At 37.6% G+C, this 21,709-nt stretch overlaps 1 protein-coding gene across 2 annotated transcripts in view; it reads left to right on the top strand.

Moving 5' to 3' along the window:
- vps35 (VPS35 retromer complex component) overlaps window positions 1-21,709 on the top strand; it is a 45,792-nt gene that overhangs the window by 11,548 nt on the left and 12,535 nt on the right. For both annotated transcript variants that reach the window (XM_043706895.1, XM_043706896.1), the window contains 9 exons: window positions 1,071-1,194; window positions 2,385-2,567; window positions 5,971-6,184; window positions 11,862-11,945; window positions 13,190-13,299; window positions 13,419-13,515; window positions 17,123-17,271; window positions 17,439-17,646; window positions 20,189-20,344. In XM_043706895.1, coding sequence (XP_043562830.1) covers window positions 1,071-1,194; window positions 2,385-2,567; window positions 5,971-6,184; window positions 11,862-11,945; window positions 13,190-13,299; window positions 13,419-13,515; window positions 17,123-17,271; window positions 17,439-17,646; window positions 20,189-20,344 — 1,325 coding nt within the window. The remainder of the gene's footprint in view (window positions 1-1,070; window positions 1,195-2,384; window positions 2,568-5,970; window positions 6,185-11,861; window positions 11,946-13,189; window positions 13,300-13,418; window positions 13,516-17,122; window positions 17,272-17,438; window positions 17,647-20,188; window positions 20,345-21,709) is intronic.

Raw genomic sequence — 21,709 nt, 5'->3', positions numbered from 1 at the left:
TCCTCCATCTGGCAGATTGTATCAAAAAGCATATCACTTCAGTTGTTCATACCAAGCAAGATGCTGAACATATCTAACCAGCCCAAACATGGAAAATTCCCTAACATTGTCCAACACTTGATGTAATCCTGCGATTACCAACATTTGCTACACAATCTTGTGTCTGAAGAATTACACTGACAATTTTGAGGATTGTTGGGTCTCTGTATGGCTTACAGCAGATAATGGTCAGTGGGTACATGGAGAGGGTGTGCTATATACATAAGAGGATTTGTTTTAAAATATACATCCAGTCACAACTAAACATGAAAAGAACATGTAAACTAACATCAGTTTGAGCTGCTTTGTTCAATTTAATTGCATATGGGATCCTCCGTTTTGATGTCTTCCCTCAATGTGGACCTTTCAGCAGTTGGAAACTGCTTCAGTGAGTGTGCTTTGTGCTGTAGCATATTGTTTTGAAATTTTGATTCATTCTTTTGGGACCCAAGAATAGAGTTGCTCATCTTGGCTTCTGCTCCCCAGACAGAAAACAACTTTGGAGAACTGCTGTTATATCTCAGCTTTTATTTAAAAAAAAATCATCTATGGAACAGATATTGAACCGATATGGTAGGCAGATATTTCATTAATTGGGGAAGGAAGTGGTAAGCTCGCAAAGAAAAGTTGAAGTGATAGCTTTGTCCATCAAGAAAAGTGAGTTAGTGCGAGAGTCGTATTTGATCTTCTTTTAGTTAAATCCCCTTAACAAAAAAAAGTTGCAAAGTAACATGCAATTTATTATGTCTGAAATTTAAAGTAGTGATACCTGATGACCTGTAGCGATTGCTCAGCATGAGGATGGTGTCTATGCTAGATTTTCTAGCCCACTCCACTCAAATGCTGACATTTTTAAGGTAGATATAATTTCAGCTTGTATTAAGTCTTGCATTAGTTTGAACTGTAATTCTTCATGTGTGTTCGATAGAATCATTTGAGTACTATAATTCTTAGTCTTGAAACATCTATTTTCATGTTCTTTCTGTACAACCACCTTTTTGAGTGGAGAGTAACCCTTAACTTAAGGATAGACATGGCCATTTCAGATGAATTGCACTATTTGGAAGTTTATCTGACTGATGAGTTTGCTAAGGGAAGAAAGGTGGCTGACCTGTATGAACTTGTTCAGTATGCAGGCAACATCATTCCAAGACTGTAAGTACACTCCATTGTATAGATAATGGGCAAGTGGATTATATACTTCAAATGCAGCAAAATTTGTCAATTTGTATCTTAAAACTGCATTGTGTTGGCAGCTGATTCTAAATTGATCTCCATTTATACACTAAATTCTGTACTTATAGATACCAGACTTTTATTAATTGGTTCTACTTTGCTAGTGTGACAAACTGACAAGATTTGAAATGCAAGGTTAGTTCTAGGGAACTGAGAGTAATGTCCTACTTTTAATATTTGACAGTATCAGTGGAAGAACAGTGCTCTGTATTGAGCAACAGAGTCTGATGGATTAAGTTAACTATATTAACCTCTGCTTTTGGCACGTGTCCTGCATTGTTTTTTGCCTTCACTAGGAAAATTTAGGTAGCAAATCACTTAGTCTGTATTAAGTTGCTTCTGGTGATTAAAATTAATCAATACATGGATGCTCGTAATCATTGATTAAAAATGTTCAGTTTACATTGGCTACTTTTAACACCTAAATAAGTACTATGCAATTTAGATCACTTTTGACTGCCATCATGACTTCTCACAAGCAAAAATTGCTGGCGAAACCCAGCAGATCTGGCAGCATATGTGGGAAGAAAGCAGAGTTACTGTTTAGAGTCCAGTGACTCTTCAGCAGTTATGAAGAGGAGTCACTGGACTCTTCACTGTTATCTCTGCTTTCTTTTTTAGATTAGATTACTTTACAGTGTGGAAACAGGCCCTTCGGCCCAACAAGTCCACACCGACCCGCCAAAGCACAAACCACCCATACCCCTACATTTACCCCTTACCTAACACTATGGACAGTTTTTAGCATGGCCAATTCACCTGGCCTGCACATCTTTGGACTGTGGGAGGAAACTGGAGCACCCTGAGGAAACCCACGCAGACACTGGGAGAGTGTGCAAACTCCACACAGTCAGTCGCCTGAGACGGGAATTGAACCCGGGTCTCTGATGCTGTGAGGCAGCAGTGCTAACCACTGTGCCACCGTGCCGCCCAGATGCTGCCAGACCTGCTGAGTTTCGCCAGCAATTTTTGTTTCAGATTCCAGAATTCAGAGTTCTTTGTATTACATGACTTTTAAAATGTTGCTTGTAAAACTTAGAACAATTCTCTCCTCATTGTTGCACTTATTTTTAACCAAACTGAGTGTATTTTTGATTTTGAATGTACAGCTACTTGCTCATCACTGTTGGAGTTGTCTACATTAAGTCGTTTTCCCAGTCAAGGAAGGATATTCTTAAGGATCTGGTGGAAATGTGTCGTGGGGTGCAGCATCCATTGCGAGGGCTGTTCCTCAGGAACTACCTACTTCAGTGCACTAGAAATATTTTGCCGGATGAAGGAGAGGAGACTGAGTATGTTTTAGTTTTTCTTAACATTAAAACACCTTAATTCCTGCAAAACTGTAAGATAATATAATACATTAATTACTCAATGTTGTCGTTGCATTCCTGAGAGGTGCAACTAAGGATCCGTAGGAGCTTGCTTCATTCAAAAGAAACTTAAATTGTCATTTACGAATTAAAACTTTGCATATTTATAAACTCATTTAAATCAAATTAATACAGAATAAAATTCAAAACTAACCAAGTAAATTGTTAAAACTCTCAAAAGAATTGCTAACTATTTCTATTTGACTCCCACTTTCTGACCTGTTTCTTAGCCCAATCAGTCAATACCTACCCAGCAGTCAACACTGAGGAGACATCACAGCTTATCTAATAGCATCCTGGCCCATTGCCTACTCATGCTCATCATATAATGTTGCATAGTGCTAACTGATTTGCCGCACCAGTTTCTCGCATGCCAGAAATGCTGGGGCAATGAGATCAGCTGACAGTAATAATATTAGTATGGGTAATATTAGTGTGTATTGACAATTGGTTAACAGACAAGAAGCAAAGAAGGGATAAAATAGCATTTTCAAATTAGTAAGCTGTTACTAGTGAAGTGTCCTAAGTATCAGTGCTTTGGCCAAAGTTACTCAAAATCTTTAATTGTTTGAATAAAGATACTGAGAGGTTGCATATCTAAACTTGCTGATAAATTTGAGAATGTCAGTATGGGGATGGCACTGAAGCAACAAAGGAAAATTAACAGGTTGTGATTGGTAGCAGAGTGGCAGGTGGTACATAATGTGGGATTTTTGAACACCTTTGCTTGATAGTAAAAATAGAAGTGGATTTTTTTTAAAGCTCGAATCTTGTACATGTAGATGCTCAGGAGCTTCAATGTATTTGTTTAAAAAGCACAAAGTTAATGGACAGATAACACAAGTAGTTAGGAAGAAAACTGATATATTGGCCTTTATTGCAAAGGATAAAAAATATGGAGACCTTGCTATGAACATATAAAGCTTTGGTGAGATCACACCTGGAGTACTTTATTCAGTTTGGTCTCTATTTAGAGAGGACTACGCTTGCACTGGAGGAATTGCAGCAAAAGTTGACTTTGGTTCCTGGGAGATGGTTATAGTTAACTAATCAATATACGCCCATTGGTGTATATATAAGAAAAAGGAAAGTGCCAGAGTGTCTATTTAAAAACAGGCTGGCACAAAACTAGGGAAATGTAGACCAATTAGCGTAAGATTTAGGAAAGAGTTGTGCAGTAGCTGTTTTAAAATTCTTTCTTTGGGTACAGGCATTACTGGCTAGGCCCATTGATTATCTGTTGCTAATTGCTCTTGAACTGAGTAACTTGTTAGGTGATTTCAAAGTGCAATTAAGAGTTAACCACATTGCTGTGGGCCTGGAGGTTCATGCAGGCTAGACCATGTAGAGGTGACAGATTTCCTTTGCTAATAGATGTTAGTGAACTAGATGTATTTTTGTGACAATTGATAACTTTATCAACCAAATTACTAAGACTGGCTTTCAAATCCAGATTTTCATTAATTGATTATTAATTCCACCAGCTGCCATGTTTGGACTTGAATCTGTTCCCATAGCATTAACCTGTATTGCTCTCTTGCTAGTCTAATGACATTCCCAGGAGAAAATGAGGACTGCAGATGCTGGAGATCAGAATTGAGATGTGCTGGAAAAGCACAGCAGGTCAGGCAGCATCTGAGCAGGAGAATCGATGTTTCAGGAATATTACAAATTTCATCCTGATGAAGGGGTTATGCCTGAAATGTCAATTCTCCTGCTGCTCAGATGCTGCCTGACCTGCTGTGCCTTTCCAGCACTGCACTTGACTAATGACATTCCCACTAAGCTACTTTCTTACCTGCTAAATTACCACTTCTACGTACTGGGACCATTCTTTAATAAAGATTTGGATATGCAGTTTCAAACTTTGTGGGTGAAACTAACCAGTATGGATAATGCAAGAGAATAACAAGGTACTAGAAGACGTTCAGAAACCTGCAGAATGGATGTGCAAATGGCAAGTCAACTTCAATATCAAGCCTTGTAATGTGGTGAGTTTTGATAATGTGTAGAATAGCAAGTAAACATAGATGCAGATATCCTCAAGTAGAAATATCTTCTGTGTAAACAAGCAAACAAACAGTTTCCTTTATTAATGAGCACACTGAGTCAAGGGTATATATCTACCACCTTCTGTAAACTCAGTATGACTACAATTATTCAGCTCGCTCTTCAGATTTTTATTTGCCTGGCCAATGCTCTAACTGCAAAACTAAAGAAGTCTTTAGATTTCTGTTTCATTGAGTCTTCAGTCCAGGCCACATCCAGTAATCTGTCCAGGAAGTTAGAAAAAATGAGCAGAGTTGCAACAAACAGCAGTTGAGACAATCCACAACATTTTAAAACTATCAGCAGACTAAATTAAGTCATTGTGCTGTATTTCCTGATAACTGATTCTTTTAAAAGTTCTGGGATACAGAGCGACACATTGGCCCCAAAAAAGTAATCCAGTTCTTTCTTGCATCTTGCCCCGTGTAACAAGTTTGCTCAAATCTGTCCCTCAGTTTGAGATATTGTTTAAATGCAATTAAACTAATACAGGGTTGAAAGCTTTACCTCCAGTACTGCAGAAGGTTAAAACGAATATCCTGTCAATTTTGTTGGAGGTGAGGGGGTTGGAATTCCTGTTTAGTCATTTCTAATAAGTATATAATCTTGGTTCCCATCTCATTTCTGTGAATCTTTTGCTCCTGGTAATATGGAGCCCGGAGTGTTGCACACAGATTTGTAAAACTTTATCTGTAATCCATATATTCTTCTACTCTACTTCATACAAACATTTGTCTAAAACTGTATGTTGTGGTTATAGGAAGATAATTATGAATATATCCCATATGAACTCTGAAAAGTTGCTTTGCTAAATAGAAGGAAAACTTTTAAACAAATTGTCATATGAAGCAGTTGAAGATAAAGCATAGATGCACGTAAGGGAAAACATTGATAAACAAATGAAGGAGAGAGATATGGAAGAATAGGGTAGCCAGTAACTTTTATGCAGAATGGAAGCCTGTATGGAGGAGATTGACCCTTTTCTGTGCTTTATGCAAGGACTCCTTTAACACTGAAACTGAACCTACTTACGACTAATAACTAGATCAATCCATGATTAAAGTACTCCTCCTGTTTTCTGTTATGTTTCTACTAAATTATATTTAAGATGTCTAATGACACTTACTTTCTTGAGATTAGTTTCAATTTTTAGAAAAAAATTGATTCAAGGTGAAACTTGCAGAATTAAACTAATAACTAAGCATAATTTGTGTATTGAGGTTTACTGTGCTGTTTGATTTTTGTACCCTTCAATACTTATCTTTTCCTGTTTCAGGGAAGTTGTAACTGGAGATATCAATGACTCCATGGACTTTGTGCTGCTGAACTTTGCAGAAATGAACAAACTCTGGGTACGCATGCAGCACCAGGGTCACAGTAGAGACCGTGAAAAACGTGAACGTGAACGTCAGGAGCTGCGAATCCTAGTTGGTACAAACTTAGTCCGGCTTAGTCAGTTGGAAGGAGTTAATGTAGAAAGGTACAAACAGGTGAGAATTCTGCTTCTGTGCCTGTTATGATTTAATATTCAATTATGAAACTAATCTTCATCTTATTGCAATATCTACCCAAAGAGATTTCCTGGATTAGGTTGGGATTCAGAGAAAAGGTATTTATTGATTTTTGTTTGATTCCAACCTTGAGAATGTACCCAAAATAAATTGCTTAATAAGTGTTAGGATCTGGATTTGTACTTCTGGAAGAATTATTTTTATCAAGGAAAGTTCAGGTAATTTTCTGGTCCTTTGTACATCGTCTTAGGAGCTAGTTCAGATGAAAGTAAAGTAGCCATAGTCTTATCAGACCATAGGGCTGCACTCTCATTAGAATAAAATAACTGGTAGTGTTTTAATCTGAGAATCATCATCCATTAGGGGAAGAAGTTGAGAAGAATTTCAGCCAGTGAGGGGATTTGAACCCATGCTGTTGGTGTCACTCTGCAGTGCAAACCAGCCATCCTACCAACTGAACTGCATGTGTGACTCTGGTAAAATAACTTGAAGTTATGGCATGTTCCATAATGCATGTGAAAGGAGAAAATTCATTTTTACAAAGAAAACTGCTCTGACCAAACTGGGATATATAGACCAAAGGGAAAAATTTGGGCTTCTGAAATTCATGTCAGGCTATTTATGGTTGAGAGATCGTGTTCAAATAATGACTGGAATCTCTGAGTGACAAAAGTAGCCTTTTTTATTCAGCAATCACAGCACAAGTTAGAGGTGATAATAGAATCTCTATATACAGTTCTTACAAGACCCCCTTTGTACACAGTTCTAACATATTAAAATTCCATTACTATGGTGTTACTACTTTATCTATAGTACACAGTTTTGAAGGGCTTCTGTCTTGGGAGACAGGAGATGGGTTAAAACATGCTAAGTGCTGGCTGTTACTTCTGACAGGATTAAGGGTGTCTGTTTTGTTTGCTTGCATAATCGAAGTGTGTTTTTATCTTTTGTGTTAATAAAAATACTAGTTTTATATGGTCTAAGAAAGGACATCGAACAGATGATTAGCTGGGTTGTGAGATTTATTTCAGTTTCTTGCTGAGATAATGGCTCAGTTAAAAGGTATTTAACAGGTACTTAATCTATTCCGGTCTGGAAGATGGTTGGTAAGGGCTGATTCATATTATAATGTTTTGTGGAGACTTGACGGTAGATGGTATTTTTCTGTGTGCCACACTTATTCAGAGATAAACACTGCAAAAAGCAAGGGCTGATAAGGTGTGAAAATGCAGTAATAATATGAGCTAGAGAGTGAGTTAATAAAGATAACCTATAATGCAATATCTCAGATGGTCTTCAAAATGCATATGTAATTCATTACTGACTTGGTACTCATGTCAGGCTTTCTCTGAGTTTTCATGATGGATTTGGGTTCACCAGTGGAGTTTGCAAACTGCACTGCAATGATGGAGGGGAGTTGAGGTTGGAAGGCTCATTGGTTATCTGAGACACAAGGCCAGCTCTGTTGTTCAAAGGGCCCTAAACCTTGTGCCTTCCCTTTACATTCAATATCTACAATGCAGCGTGGTCAGCTGCCATGCAGTAGCAATGAGATTTCTTTTGTGTTAAAGTAAGTCAGTAACAATCTAATAAAACTCAAGAATATGAAACAAAGTCTTCAAACAAAAGTTTAATCCCTTAAGTGACCAATAAATGGTGTAATCAAGCAACCATGAATTCAGAAACCACACCAAACGCATACCCAGGTTAATGTTGGGACCTTCGCTGTTTGTAGTATCTATAAATGATTCCCACTTGAACATGGGAGGGTTGATGACTTAATTTGTGAGTGATAGGAAAATTAGTGGGTAGAGTACTGTATGTGGTTCTGGAATCCACATTAAGGAGGAATGTGATTACACTAGAGAAGGTGCAGAGGAGATTCAGCAGGTTGTTGCTTGGGCTGGAGAGTTTTGGTTATGAAGAGAGATTGGATAAGTTCTTTTCCTTTTACGCAGCAGAAACTGAAGGGGGCACAGGCATGATTTGAGATATTTAAAATTGAGGCATGTAGACAGGAATAAACATTTCCACTTGGTGGAAGGATCAATGATCAGGTGGCATAGATTCAAGGTCAGGGCAGGAGATTTATAGGGGATGTAAGGAAAATTCTTTTCAATCAGATGATTGTGGGAATCTGGAGCTCATTGCCTGCAAGAGTGGTAGAGGCAGAAACCCTCAACACTCCCCCGCCTCCTATCATCCTGCGTTCTTATTTTCCAGACCCCATTTCATTATTATGTACCTTCTCTGCACATGCACAATGTGGACTTGAACATGAAGTTTTGACAAAATGTGGAACTGTGCACATGTTTCCAGATGTGTGTATGCACTATTACCTACAATTCTATGCATCCTCAGACAATGCAATATTTTATTTGTGACCTCTCTTGCTTTTCTAAAATCCAGTGGATGCAAACCTAAACTGCTTAGCCTCTCCTCACAGGTATTAGCCTCTGAAGCCTCTCCGAATTGCTTGCAACATTTTTTACATCTTTCCTTGTGTAAAGAAATTAATACTGTACACAGTATTCCAGATATGGCATCATTTTATAAAATAACCTTTTATATTGTTTGCCTTACGATAAACGATGTTTTGTCTAACGTTGTGTTTAGTGTGACTACACCACTAAGTAGGTGCAGCAACTGTTGACCATTTTCAGAATTTCTGCATGGTCACTGTTATGACATCTTTTTTTCTAATTGTTGAATTGTACACAAACCTTTTACGATTCATGCACAGAGTACCCAAATCCTTCTGCAACTCTGAGCTCTCTATTTTCTCCCATTCAGATAGATAGGGCGATTATAATGCCAGAATGGCTGCCAAAAGAAGTGCAGATGAGCCCAATAATGTTAACTGGCCGTAGTGCTGAATTCCTGAATGTCAATAGTTGCACCTACCTAGTGTGTTCACAATAAACACGACCTGAGACAAAATGTTTTTTCTTCTTGCCGAAATGGGCAGTTTTATATTTTGCCATGTTGTGCCTCATTTGCTAGATCATTTACCCACTCACCTATCAATATCCACTTGTAACCTCCTTGTGTTCTCTTTGCAACGTACTTTCCAAATCTACTTTTGTTATCAAATTCATTGACTATATCTTTGGTCCGATTATTCAGATTATTTATATAAATATTGAGTTACAGGCACTGATCCTTATGTTTCACAAACACTACTCATTTCTTTGTGTGTATTCTTTTTCCGTTTAGTCAATCTTGTATTCATGCCCATATGTTGCCCCTACGCGGAATTTTTATTTTCTGCAATACTTTACACATGGCAACTTATCACAGAATCTCTGCAGTGCAGATAGAGGCCATTTGGCCCATCAAGTCTACACTGACCCTCCAAAGAGCGACTCATCTCCATGCTATCTCCATAATCTCATATTACCAAGGCTAATTCATTTAACCTACACATCCCAGGGCACTACGGGGTAAATGTAGTGTGGCTTGTCCACCTAACCTGCACATATTTGGGTTGAGAGAGAAAACTGGAGCACCCATGCAGATATTGGGAGAATAGTGCAGACTATGCTCAGACAGATGCCAAGGCTGGAATCTAATGTGGGTCCCTGGTGCTGAGAGGCAGAAATGCTAATCGCTGTCTTAAGATTCTGGCAATCTATGCATTGTACATACACTATTGATAAAGGAGAACTAGTGAATGTTAGTACTTCAAAGAATTCAAATAAATTATAGTTATAGAGTCATAGAGGTGTGCAGCATGGAAATTGACCCTTTGATCCAACTCGTCCATGCTGATCGGATATTCCAAATTAATCTAATGTAGTCCCATGTGCCAGCATTTGGCTCTTATCCTTCTTAACCCTGTCTATTTGTACACCCATCCAGATGCCTTTTCAATATTGTAATTCTACCTGCCTCCATCATTTCCTTTTGGCAGATCATTCCATACACGCACCACCCTCTACATGAAAAGTTGTCCGTGGGTCCCTTTTTAAATCTTCCCCCTCTCTCCGTAAACCTATGCTGTCTAGTTTTGGACTCTGCTACCCTGGGGGAAAAAGCCTTGACTATTCACTCTCTATTCCATGCCCCTCATGATTTTATAAACCTCTGTAAGGTCACCCCTCAGCATTCAGTGGAAATAGTCCTACCTTTTCAACTTCTCCTCCTTATAGCTCAAATCCTCCAATCCTGGCAACATTCTTGTAAATTTTTTCTGCACACTTTTAAGTTTCACACCATCTTTCTTATCATAGGGAGACCAGAATTCAATGTAGTATTCCAAAAGTGGCCTAACCAATGTTCTGTACAGCTGCAATATGACCTCCCAATCTCTATATTCCATGCACTGATTAATAAAACCAAGTATACCAAACATCACCTTTGTTATCCTGTCTACTGTGACTCCACTTTGAAGGAACTATGAAACTATACTCCAAGGTCTGTTTGTTCGGCAACACACTCTCTTGGACCTCCCTATTAAGTGTAAACATGATTTTCCTTTCACCTGGTCCCTTCACCACCTGATTCCGGACAGAGCAGGCATGAGGAGCTGAATGGCCTACTTGTGTTCCCAATTTTTATGCTCCTGTTGATTTCTATTTGATCCTGAATTTTTCTATTATATTCCTATAATTTCTTTATTTTTCTTTAATTTCTTTAACTTGTAATATCACCCTATACAATGTTCAGCTAACCAGCCTGTAGTTTCCTGCTTTGTCTTCCTCCCTCCCATTTGACTGTCAGAATGATTCCAATTCCTGCAGGTTTCTCACATTGCTCGAGCTCTCAGGGAGGTCCTTTTTTTTTTGTTTGTTTCCAATACCTGAAATGGTGCATACATGTGCTATGTGGGAAGGAATAGTCTTCTTGTGATCCCCTGATCTGGAAAGAGATTTTGCACTTTGCACCCAAAGATTTTCAGACATGTCTAAATGCCGTAAAAATAGTATGAAGTCAGGAAAATTGCTCCTGCAAAAAAAAATTAGTTCTGTCTTTTGCAAATGAAGTCTCATCTCATCTCATCTCATCTCATCTCTAATCCGCCCCCATCTAGTGCTCAGCCATTCTGTACTGATCCAGGCCTCTAATCCGCCCCCATCCAGCAAATGAAGTGAAAATTCTCTCTCTCAAAGGTTACTAGTGTGGCATTTTAAAATTATTTTGCTTTTTTATCAGTTTCTCCTATATAAATTTCCATGTCTTTTAAGTTTGAATTTTAATTGTAGCTCATTTGAATTGGTATTTGATGAAAATGTGGTCAAAGGCTCACTAAAAGCAAAGACTGTTATTTCAGTTTAAATTTAAATAGAACCATACTATCTTTATACCCCTTTTAAAATTCCTGATGAGTTTGGTGGATTGCGTATTAAGTTGAAGTGCAGTGGACCTATGTAGAAAAGAAAAGCCGTTTTTCATTCAGTGAGGCACTACAAGAAAAATGATTTTTATAAGTAATGATTGAGGGAAGACTATTATTCAAAACACTGGAGCAATTGTTTGTCTCCCAGAACAAGCAGACCGTGTCTCACGTTAATATCTCACTAACTCTGAACATTCAGTGCTTCCAATCCTTAGTGTGTTAGCCGAAGTTTATGACTTGGAAAGTCTGCATTTATGCTCAATCCCACAACATTTGACCAGAGAATACTCCAAACTGACTCTGCTTTTTTTTTTCTAGATTGTGTTAACTGGAATATTGGAGCAAGTTGTAAACTGCAGGGATGGTTTGGCTCAGGAGTATCTCATGGAATGTATTATTCAGGTAATTGTTTTTTCTTTGATCTGCAGATATTTGTGTAACAAATAACATTTCCTTTAATGAATCATTTTGTGTGAGGACAGCTTGATGAAACTAATGAAGCACTATTCCTGAATGTTTAGCTATTGGCTTGCAATTGAGTATTACTTGTAAGGAAGTTCTGTTGAGGAAATGAGTGGAAACAGTATGCTGTTTTCCTCCTCCTTCCACCCTCTAAAATTTGATATTTATTGGGAGGAGCAGTGCAGAATGTGAATTTCTGAAGGTTAAGATCAAAATTTTCTTTGGCTATTGGAGATAGTATCAGTGAATTTATTCAAGGTTGAGTTAGATTTTTGATAAATTTGAGTTTATAATTATGGTGGGCAGGCAGGAAGCGTGTTTGAGACCACAGTCACATTAGCCTGGATCTTTCTGAATGGTACTAGAAGGGCCAGAGGATAACCTACTGTCCCTGTGTCTATGTTCCTACATTGAATAAGGTTATTAAGCTCCTCACCTTAAACTTCTTTCCTCTTTACTTAGACATGTTCTTACCTTTGTGCTGAAAGTAGTCCTTATAGTTGGGGTTAGTGCAGTCCCAACACAACTTTAAAAAAAGTGAATTTAAATTGTACTTTGTTGTTCATTGGATAAGGTAGAAATGTTTGATCATAAATTTGTTCTTAACATTCAGATACTCAGTTAACAGCAATGTACTGTTTTAGAGCAAGGTTGAGGTTATCTATCCATTTTGTTTGTGAATCTTGTTGAAAGGTGCTTCACAAACACTTTGGTCCTCAAACTTTGGAAATCACTGCCTAATATGGCGTACAGACTAGCAAATTTAGTGACATTGCATAGGATCTTAGTACATAATTTAGGAGCCCCACTTTATAAATCTATGTAAGATCTTCAGTAAAGTAGTTGTTTGTTGAAAATGCCATGACCTTGATTGTGTCAAAAGTATATGCTTTTTAGTTGAAGGGTGCCATGCCTCATTGCCATCTGTTTATTTAAGACTTACCACAGGCATTAGGTTATGACTTTTCTTTTGTGTAAAAGAGGTAAAGAATCCACATTTAGAGGTCTGGAAATACGCAAGCCTTTCAGTTCTTTAAGTAACAACTGCAATGTTTACTCACTTGGGCTATCAATGCATTACATCTCTCTCAATTTGGATAACATCTTATACTGCATCCTTCCATGCTGCTTTTAAAATGTGTAACCATTTTTAGGAGAACTCGCAAGTATTTCTTGTTTTGCAGGTGTTCCCTGATGAGTTTCATCTGCAAACGCTGAATCCATTCCTTCGCTCTTGTGCAGAGCTCCATCAAAGTGTTAATGTCAAAAACATCATCATTGCATTGATTGATCGGTAAGACTACTTGGATGAATTGGATTCTGTTAAATTTCTTTGCAGTTTCATTCAATAAATATGGGATTTTACATTTTGCTCATTTGAATTGCTTTCAATGGTTATTTTATAATTTTTAGGTTGGCTTTGTTTGCGCATCGTGAAGATGGCCCTGGAATCCCTGCTGATATAAAACTATTTGATATCTTTTCTCAACAAGTAGCTACAGTTATACAGGTGAAACTGACTTTATTGTTTTTTTCTTTGTCCATGGCTCTTTATTTATGAATTCACAACTCATGTATGTTAGATGTTTTTGAAATTCAAGCATTTCCTAAGCTTAAACTTAAGGGTTTGCTGTGCGCTGACAGAGCCTTATTTGCATAAAACCTGCTTGGCGTTTGAACCTGGTGTGGGATGTACCTCAAGTCAATAAATTGATATTCCAGTAAAAATGTGAACAACATTTACGCTAGTGGCGTGCATCTGAGAGATGTGTGTTTTGATTGAAGATGAGTTGGTAACTGAATTTTGGAAAATTTTCAGCTGCAATTGAACATAATCATGTATGTGATATAGCTCTGTATTTACTATCTATTTTTGATGTAATTTAAGAGTTGGTTTAGGATTTTTGGGTTAGTGGCACATAGGTTCTGTGAAGTTAATTATTAACTATTATTGCTTGGATTGGGTTACAACTTAGCAAGGTAAACCTTTGTGCTTTAGGGTCTGTTAGAAATTTCTACACTTAAGTTCAGGCAACATAGATTTTTTTTCAGTTGTACATTATGGCAATTCTTTGAAGTCCTTGTATGGAATTTGTCATATAGAGTCGTGCTCTGAGAAGGGAATATAATAAAACTATATTACCTTAGAATAAGGAGTTAGTGATTAGGCCCAAACTGGAAGTGTTGGGCAATAGCAGTTGAAGGGTTTATTTTGACCTGGGAACATTTAAGCTCAGGTCTATGGTAGCTCCAGGAAGAAATTATTAGCATTTCAGATTTGGAGCTAGTCATATTGTCTTACGGCTATTGGTGTTAAAAGACTTTTTTGACTATTGTGCAAGGATTGCTTTTGGGTTCAGTACAATGGAGTTTTTAATTATAAATGCTGAAGTGTTTTGGTATTAATGCGATTATACTTTTACTGAGTGTTTAAAACTCTTTGAATTATAAGTGGATGATTTAGTTTTTTTTATCTGCAACATCTGTTTTTATTGTGAGAATAAAATTTACCATGTTTGTCAGAGAGATCTCTAAAACTAAAATACAGTATGATCTGTCAGTTTGATCCATCTCTGTTTCAGTTTGAGATCTGACTTGTCCAGTACAACATTAATTGGGAACATAAGTTTGTGTGAGGCTAAAGACATTGTACTAGCATCACATTTAACATGTAATCTGTTAGACATTTCCTCCCTACTTTGTCTCCTGTTTTGCTTGCAAAATCGTTTAACATATTGATAGTGAAAGCAAATGAAACAGGACATTTGGGATTTGTGAACCGGACAACCAATGGAGTATCTTCTGAATGTGAAATTTGAGGATTTAGAAACAAACACAGGAAGGATGAGATAGTGAGTGAATAAACAATGTGTTCAAAGAAACAGAATGAGAAAGGAAAAAGACTGCATTGAGGGCAGGGCAAGGAAGAGACTGGGTAAATATATTAGAATTTGATATGTTTAAAATCACAACAAAGGAATGTGATTTGGCATTTGAAATAATTTTCACTGCCTACTTATTGGCAGTTATTAACTCTTTGCATATCAAAAGGCAGATTTGCATTTGACCGTCTGAATTGAATTTAATGAACAATTTATAGATAAATACAAGAAATCCCACAAAAATCAGCTGATTTTATTGCTACTGTTGGAACTATATAGATTGGACAGAAATGTTTTGGATATTTAAACCTCCTCTCATTTCCTGTACCATTTCAATCATACTTTGCTGTTAGGTGTGTTATTATTTTGGGAGCCAATTTGGGTACTCTTAAATATATTGAGTTTGTGTTGAATTTTCTATTGTATAGCTGCAAAATCTCAATGGGTTGTCTGGTTTGACTATCTGTTTGCTGGCCTCTTGAGAAATTTTAGACATTAAGTTCTCCCCGCAATTGTTTAGAGATTGATGTCTGATTAATGTAGCTATCAATAGTGTCATTGTTGCTACCCACCCTGCTTCCCTGTTTGAGTAGTTTGTCATATTGACCGTTCCTGGAGTAGATTTGATTGAGAAGGTTAAGCCAGTACAATTTTGCTTTTTGATTGCATGTTCTATTACATAAAATGCCAAGTAATAATTAATTTCTACAAAAATGTTGTGTATTGTAGAGTATCCCATTACAGAAATGACAATACATGGAGATCATAATCCCAAGGATGAAGTCTACCAAGACCCAGAGATTTCAATGCTTAGCTCCACCAGTTTCTTTGCTTCACCTAGTGATTCGTAATTTCATCAAGTTTCACTTTGCAGTCTGTTTAACATTTCTATCTAAATTCCCTTTTTGTACTTAAATTCCTTAATCCTGATTTCATTCTCTGCCATTCTTTATAATCTGTTGTATTGTAAGACTTTCTTCTCATTTTTGTGTAGCTATGCTTTTTTAAGTGTGATGCTATTCTCAATGACCTTATTTAACCATGGATGGTGTGTCCTCTCTTTAGAGTCACTTTTTTATAGTACAAATATGCTTATTTTCAACATTCTGATACAGAAACTTAAATGTTTGCCACTTCTTCTCAATTCCTCTATCTTCTAGCCTAATTTCCCCAATTAACTCTAGCTCAGCTTTCATGCCAATGTAGTTGCCCTTATTTGAGTTTAAAATACTAGTCTTCAATCCACTCTCCCTCTTCAAGCTTGATTTAAAATTCAATCTCATTATAATAGAATCATAGACTCTTAGTGTCTAAGCAGGCCATTTGACCCAACGCGTCCACACCGACTCTCTGAAGAGTGTCCCACCCAAGCTTTCCACTCAATGCCAGCTCTCCAATTCAGGCTGTTTCATCAACTCCCAATTCTTTCATTCATGGCTGGCAGCCACACTTTCTTTTGAGCCCAAATCTCTCTGCCACTCATCTTTCCATCTCTATCCTCATTGAAGATGCTCTTTAAAATCGTCTTCTGATTTAGCTTTTAATTACCGATTTTAATTGTTGCTGTTTTGACTTGGTGTCAGTTTTTGCCTTGTAATATATTAATGATAACTTGCATTGATACAGGATGTAGTGCGATTAATTTTGAATTAGTCAAACCAACAGCACTTGTGGATTTGCTGGGGGTTAACATCTTCTTTACTGTGAACTTCTGTTGCACAATTGTATTGAGATGGAGAACATTTTCTTGCCATTAATGCTAACCATTACCAACTCTGGTGTAAGATGAACAAATGTCAAGTAAAATTCCCTTTTACCCTGATCTAACCTCAACGTTGAATGTGCTTGTGTGGTATTTGTCTGAGCCGTATCTTTGCGTGCACGTCCTGTGGAGTAGTTTATTTTGCTGGTGATAGTTAATCTTGTGCCATGTGTTTAGGAATTGTTTTAAGAAAAGTGCTGTAGCCATCCCTAGTTCTATACCTTGATTCCACCAATTGTCTTGTTCACTGACAAGGAAATAGGAAAAGAAATGTGATTGTTTAATCAATAGAAAGGCTAATGTTTTGTGTGATTGAAGTAGTCTCTCAGGTTATTATTTTAAACTCACCTTTGTTTAACGTCCTGTAGTTCCTGTATTAGCAATTCTGGCAGTTAAGAATAAAGTCAATTTACTAAAAATTCTTCAAAGTAAGATTTGATAAAAAGACTTGTTTATCCTGTTTATATTTTCAGTCAAGACAAGATATGCCATCTGAAGATGTAGTATCTTTACAAGTATCGCTGATCAATCTGGCCATGAAATGTTACCCTGAAAGGGTGGACTATGTTGATAAAGTTCTTGAAACAACTGTAGAGATCTTCAACAAGCTTAATCTTGAACAGTATGTACTTTTTTCAGTTTTAAATATGCTTTTATCGCAAGTTAGGAATTGCTGTATGACAACTTTGTATTTTAAACAATGCTTGAGTTTTTTTTAAATGTTTACTTTCAAAAGCTGTGGAAGAATTCATTATTTAAGTTTTGTTTTTTCCTCCACTATATATTTAGTATCGCTACTAGCAGTGCAGTTTCTAAAGAGTTAACTCGGCTTTTAAAGATTCCCATTGACACCTACAACAACATCCTGACTGTATTGAAGTTGAAACACTTCCATCCTTTGTTTGAATATTTTGACTATGAGTCACGCAAAAATATGAGCTGTTATATACTAAGCAATGCGCTTGAGTACAACACCGAGATAATTGGACAAGAACAGGTAAGATTTCATGCATGTACTCTGCAATCTTTAACAGGAACCACTTCATTTGTTATAGTAATTAAAGTAATGACAATAGCAAATAATGCAAAAAAAACTTGAATTTTGTTTTTGGTAAGATGTACTTTTGAATATAACATTCTGGCCAGAAGTTTATGTAAGAAATTAACTGATGGAAATGTTGTTGTTATACTATATTTTGATACAATTAGGTGATAAATCTGGTTCTGTTGTGAACAAGGCTTTAAAAGTACAACTTTCCCAAAGCTGATTTGATACTTTTTTTGCAATGCAAATTGAATTGATGCTTCTGAACAGTCACTTGAAAGAAAAATGCTTGTGGCATATTTACCACACATCGTGTTCGTCATGGCTTTGGAAGGTGCTGTCTAAAAGAGCCTTGATTCATTTTGTCAGTGCATCTTGTAAACGGTATGCTCCACTGCTACTGTCTGGTGAAGGGAGTGACTACCATAAGCAGTAGAAACCGAAATAGGCCATTCGACCTATGAAGCCTGCGATAGGTTTAGGGTTCAGTAGATAATGGCTGATCCAACATTCCTCATGTCCACTTTCCTGCCCTTTCTCCAAAACCCTTGATTTACTTACTGGTCAAAAATTTATCTCCGCCCTAAACATAAGAATCCTGTCCCCACAACTCTGTGGCAAGCGGTTCCAAAGAAACTCATTTCTAAGAAGAAATTCTTCCTTGTCTCAGTCTTACATTGGTGCTCTTTTATTGAAAGACTATGCTGTTTGGCCCTAGTGTCTCCCATGAGGGGAAACATCCTCTCAACACTTAACCTGTTCAAGCCCCTTAAGAACCCTGTATATTTCAATGAGATCACCCGTCATTCTTCTGAACTCTAGTGAGTCTCAAGTTGTTTAGCCTTTGTTTGTAATATAATCCCTCCATATCAGGGATCATCCTAGTTAACCTTTCTCTAAACTGCTTCCAATGAAGGAGACCAGAATTGCTGACACAAATACCAGATATGGTTTCAGTATAAGGATTTCCATACTCTATAGTCTATATCCATTTGAAATGAGGGCTAGCATTTCATTAGTTGCTTTGATTCCCTGCTGCACCTGTGTGGTAGCTTTGTTTCATGCACAAGTATCTCCAAGTTATTTTTGCAGCTTTTTGTTGTTCATTTAAATAACGTTCTGTTCTCTTCTGAAACAAACAACTATATGTTTTCCCCACATTCAAATCCATTTGCTGACTTTTTGCCCACTTAACCTATCAACATGTTTGCATCCCTCCTACAACCTGTTTTTTTCACCTTTATTGTTGTCTGCAAATTTAGCTACGTTACATCTGCTTCCTGTCTCCAAGTCATTGATATATATCGTGGAACCCCACTGAACATTGCCACCTTGGGAAAGAACCCCTTTTTCCCCCATTCTGTTTCCTGCTCAATTCTGTATCCATGCCAATATACTCCCTGCAACGCCATGAGCTCTTAGTTTATGACAACTTTTTGTGAGATACCTTCTTGGTACCTTTGTGGATGTGGTGCTCATTTAAATGGGCTGCTTTGTTTTTAATTGTGTCAAACTTCTTGAGTTTTGCTGGAGCTGCACTCACCCAGGCAAGTGGGAGTATTCCATCACACACCTGATGTGTGCCTTATAGATAGTGGACAGGCTTTGGGGAGTTGGGAGGTGAGTTACTACAGGAATCCTAAATGTTAATCTGCTCTTGGAGCTACAGTATTTACATGACTTGTTCAGTTTGTGGTCAAAGGTAGCCCTCAGTGTATTGATGATGGAGGATTCACAATCATAATGTCTGAATAAGAAGAGGTAATGGGTATATTCTCTCCTATTGAAGATGGTAATTGGTTGGTACTTGTATAACATTCATGTTACTTTGCTGTTTTATCAGTCCAAACCTGGATATTGTGGGCGGCACGGTGGTTAGCACTGCTGCCTCTCAGCGCCAGAGACCCGGGTTCAACTCCCGTCTCAGGCAACTCTGTGTGGAGTTTGCACATTCTCCCCGTGTCTGCGTGGGTTTCCTCCGGGTGCTCTGGTTTCCTCCCACAATCCAAAAAAATGTGCAGGTTAGGTGAATTTGGCCATGCTAAATTGCCCGTAGTGTTAGGTGAAGGGGTAAATGTAGGAGTATGGGTCTGGGTGGTATACGCTTTGGTGGGTAGGTGTGGACTTGTTGGGCCGAAGGGCCTGTTTCCACACTAAGTAATCTAATTATCCAGGTCTTGGTGCATTCGGGCATAGACTGTTTCAGTATCTGAAGAGTCTTGTTATGTTTTTGAAAGAAGGGAAAATGATGTTTCTCAGTGGTATTTTGGATCATCTGGCCACGAAAATATGATGGATGCTGGAAATACGTGGGTCTCTCAGCATCTGTGGATGCAAAGACAGAGTTAATGTTTCAAATCGATCAAGTTACGTCGGTATGCAGATATTTGATCCAAGTTCTTGCAGGATTGAGTGTTTCAGCCAATCAGTTTGTGTATTAATTGAGGCTTTGTAGAATTGTGCTGTTTTCATAGATGCCATTTTCCTTATACAGGTTGATGCAATACTAAACCTGGTGTCGACATTAATTCAGGATCAACCAGATCAGCCAGCAGAAGATCCTGACCCAGAAGATTTTGCTGAAGAACAAAGTCTCGTTGGTAGATTTATTCATTTATTTCAATCTGAAGATCCTGACCAACAGTATCTGGTATGTTAACTTGATGGCTTTAGGTGGTGCTCCTTTTTCTTTTTGTAAATAAATGAAAGACTTTGGCTATTGGTGTAAAGGCATTTACGACAAATATTTTCCTTCCATTTAATAAATGCATTCTTTTTTAATTTTCTTGACATGACTTTTTCTTTGTTAGGAGTTCTAAGTTCTGACTAACCAATTTTAATACTTATATTTGGTGCTTGAGCTATGAGATTTACTGTCCTAGTGTAACTATGTAGTTTGGAGATTGTTTGATCACATTGATTTTATGGAGTTGCTGTTAGGACTTTTATCATATGGAATTTGTACTCTTGAACTGAGTTAATATTTATATGCATAAAAATAATGATAGAGAGCAGCTTCTGTGTTTTGTTTAAAAACGTTCCACCAGTCACTCAATTATGTAAAATGAGAGCAAACCTTCACCAAGGGAGTCTCAAATGGTAGTGTTATGAAAACTTGTGTGGCTAAACTTGGCAATTTAGAAATGCAAAATATCTAGCCTTAGGTACAAAATTTATTTAAAGCAACTTGCTTCTGTCTCTTGGACTGCCTGAACCAAAGCCTGTCCATAAGCTGAAAAAATGGAATGTTTTTGTAAGAGCACCCAGTGCTGGCTGAAGCCAGCTGATGGTAAATGGCTCAAGATGCTTTTGCATACTCTGCTCCCATATCACTAGGCTGCTGATTGTTGAAAACCAGTAGTTGATCAAAGCGAAATAGCTGAATTGGGCAGTCTGCACATGGAAGAAAATCATGGCTGCAAGCCTGGTCTTGAATGCTTGTATTCCGTAAATGTGGTTTTAATGTGCAAGACTTGCAGAGCCCACAGTGAAACAGAAAATACAAATAAAAAATATTTAGAGGGTTAGTAGGTTGCTATATCTGATTTTCTGACAAATTATAAAATCGGCATTAAATAAAATCAGTAAGATAAAATTGTCTTTACTGCCTTGGCATTGAGGTCCTTGAGTGGAGTGCAATGGGAAAAATGGTTGCAGTGGAAAGGGAAACTGTACATCCGTTGCCAAAAAATTTATTTATCCCCTTCAATTTAAAGAATGGAAAATTAGGTATGTTCAGTTAGATATTTGTAGTTCTTTCCCTTCCATATTTTGCTCTGCATTGAATCTGAGCCATATGTAATATCCCATTTGTTTTGAGAAATATATCAAGTTTTGATACAAAGTAAATGTAGTGGACTGAAGAGGTTGCATAATATATGACGCGGCACAGTGGCACAGTTGTTAGCACTGCTGCCTCGCAGCGCCAGAGACCCGGGTTCAATTCCCGCCTCAGGCGACTGACTGTGTGGAGTTTGCACGTTCTCCCCGTGTCTGCGTGGGTTTCCTCCGGGTG

The sequence above is a fragment of the Chiloscyllium plagiosum genome, chromosome 17, assembly GCF_004010195.1.
Source record: "Chiloscyllium plagiosum isolate BGI_BamShark_2017 chromosome 17, ASM401019v2, whole genome shotgun sequence".
Taxonomy (NCBI): Eukaryota; Metazoa; Chordata; class Chondrichthyes; order Orectolobiformes; family Hemiscylliidae; genus Chiloscyllium; species Chiloscyllium plagiosum.
The sequence above is the reverse complement of the archived record's forward strand: the minus strand, read 5'-3'. Positions and strand labels throughout refer to the sequence as shown.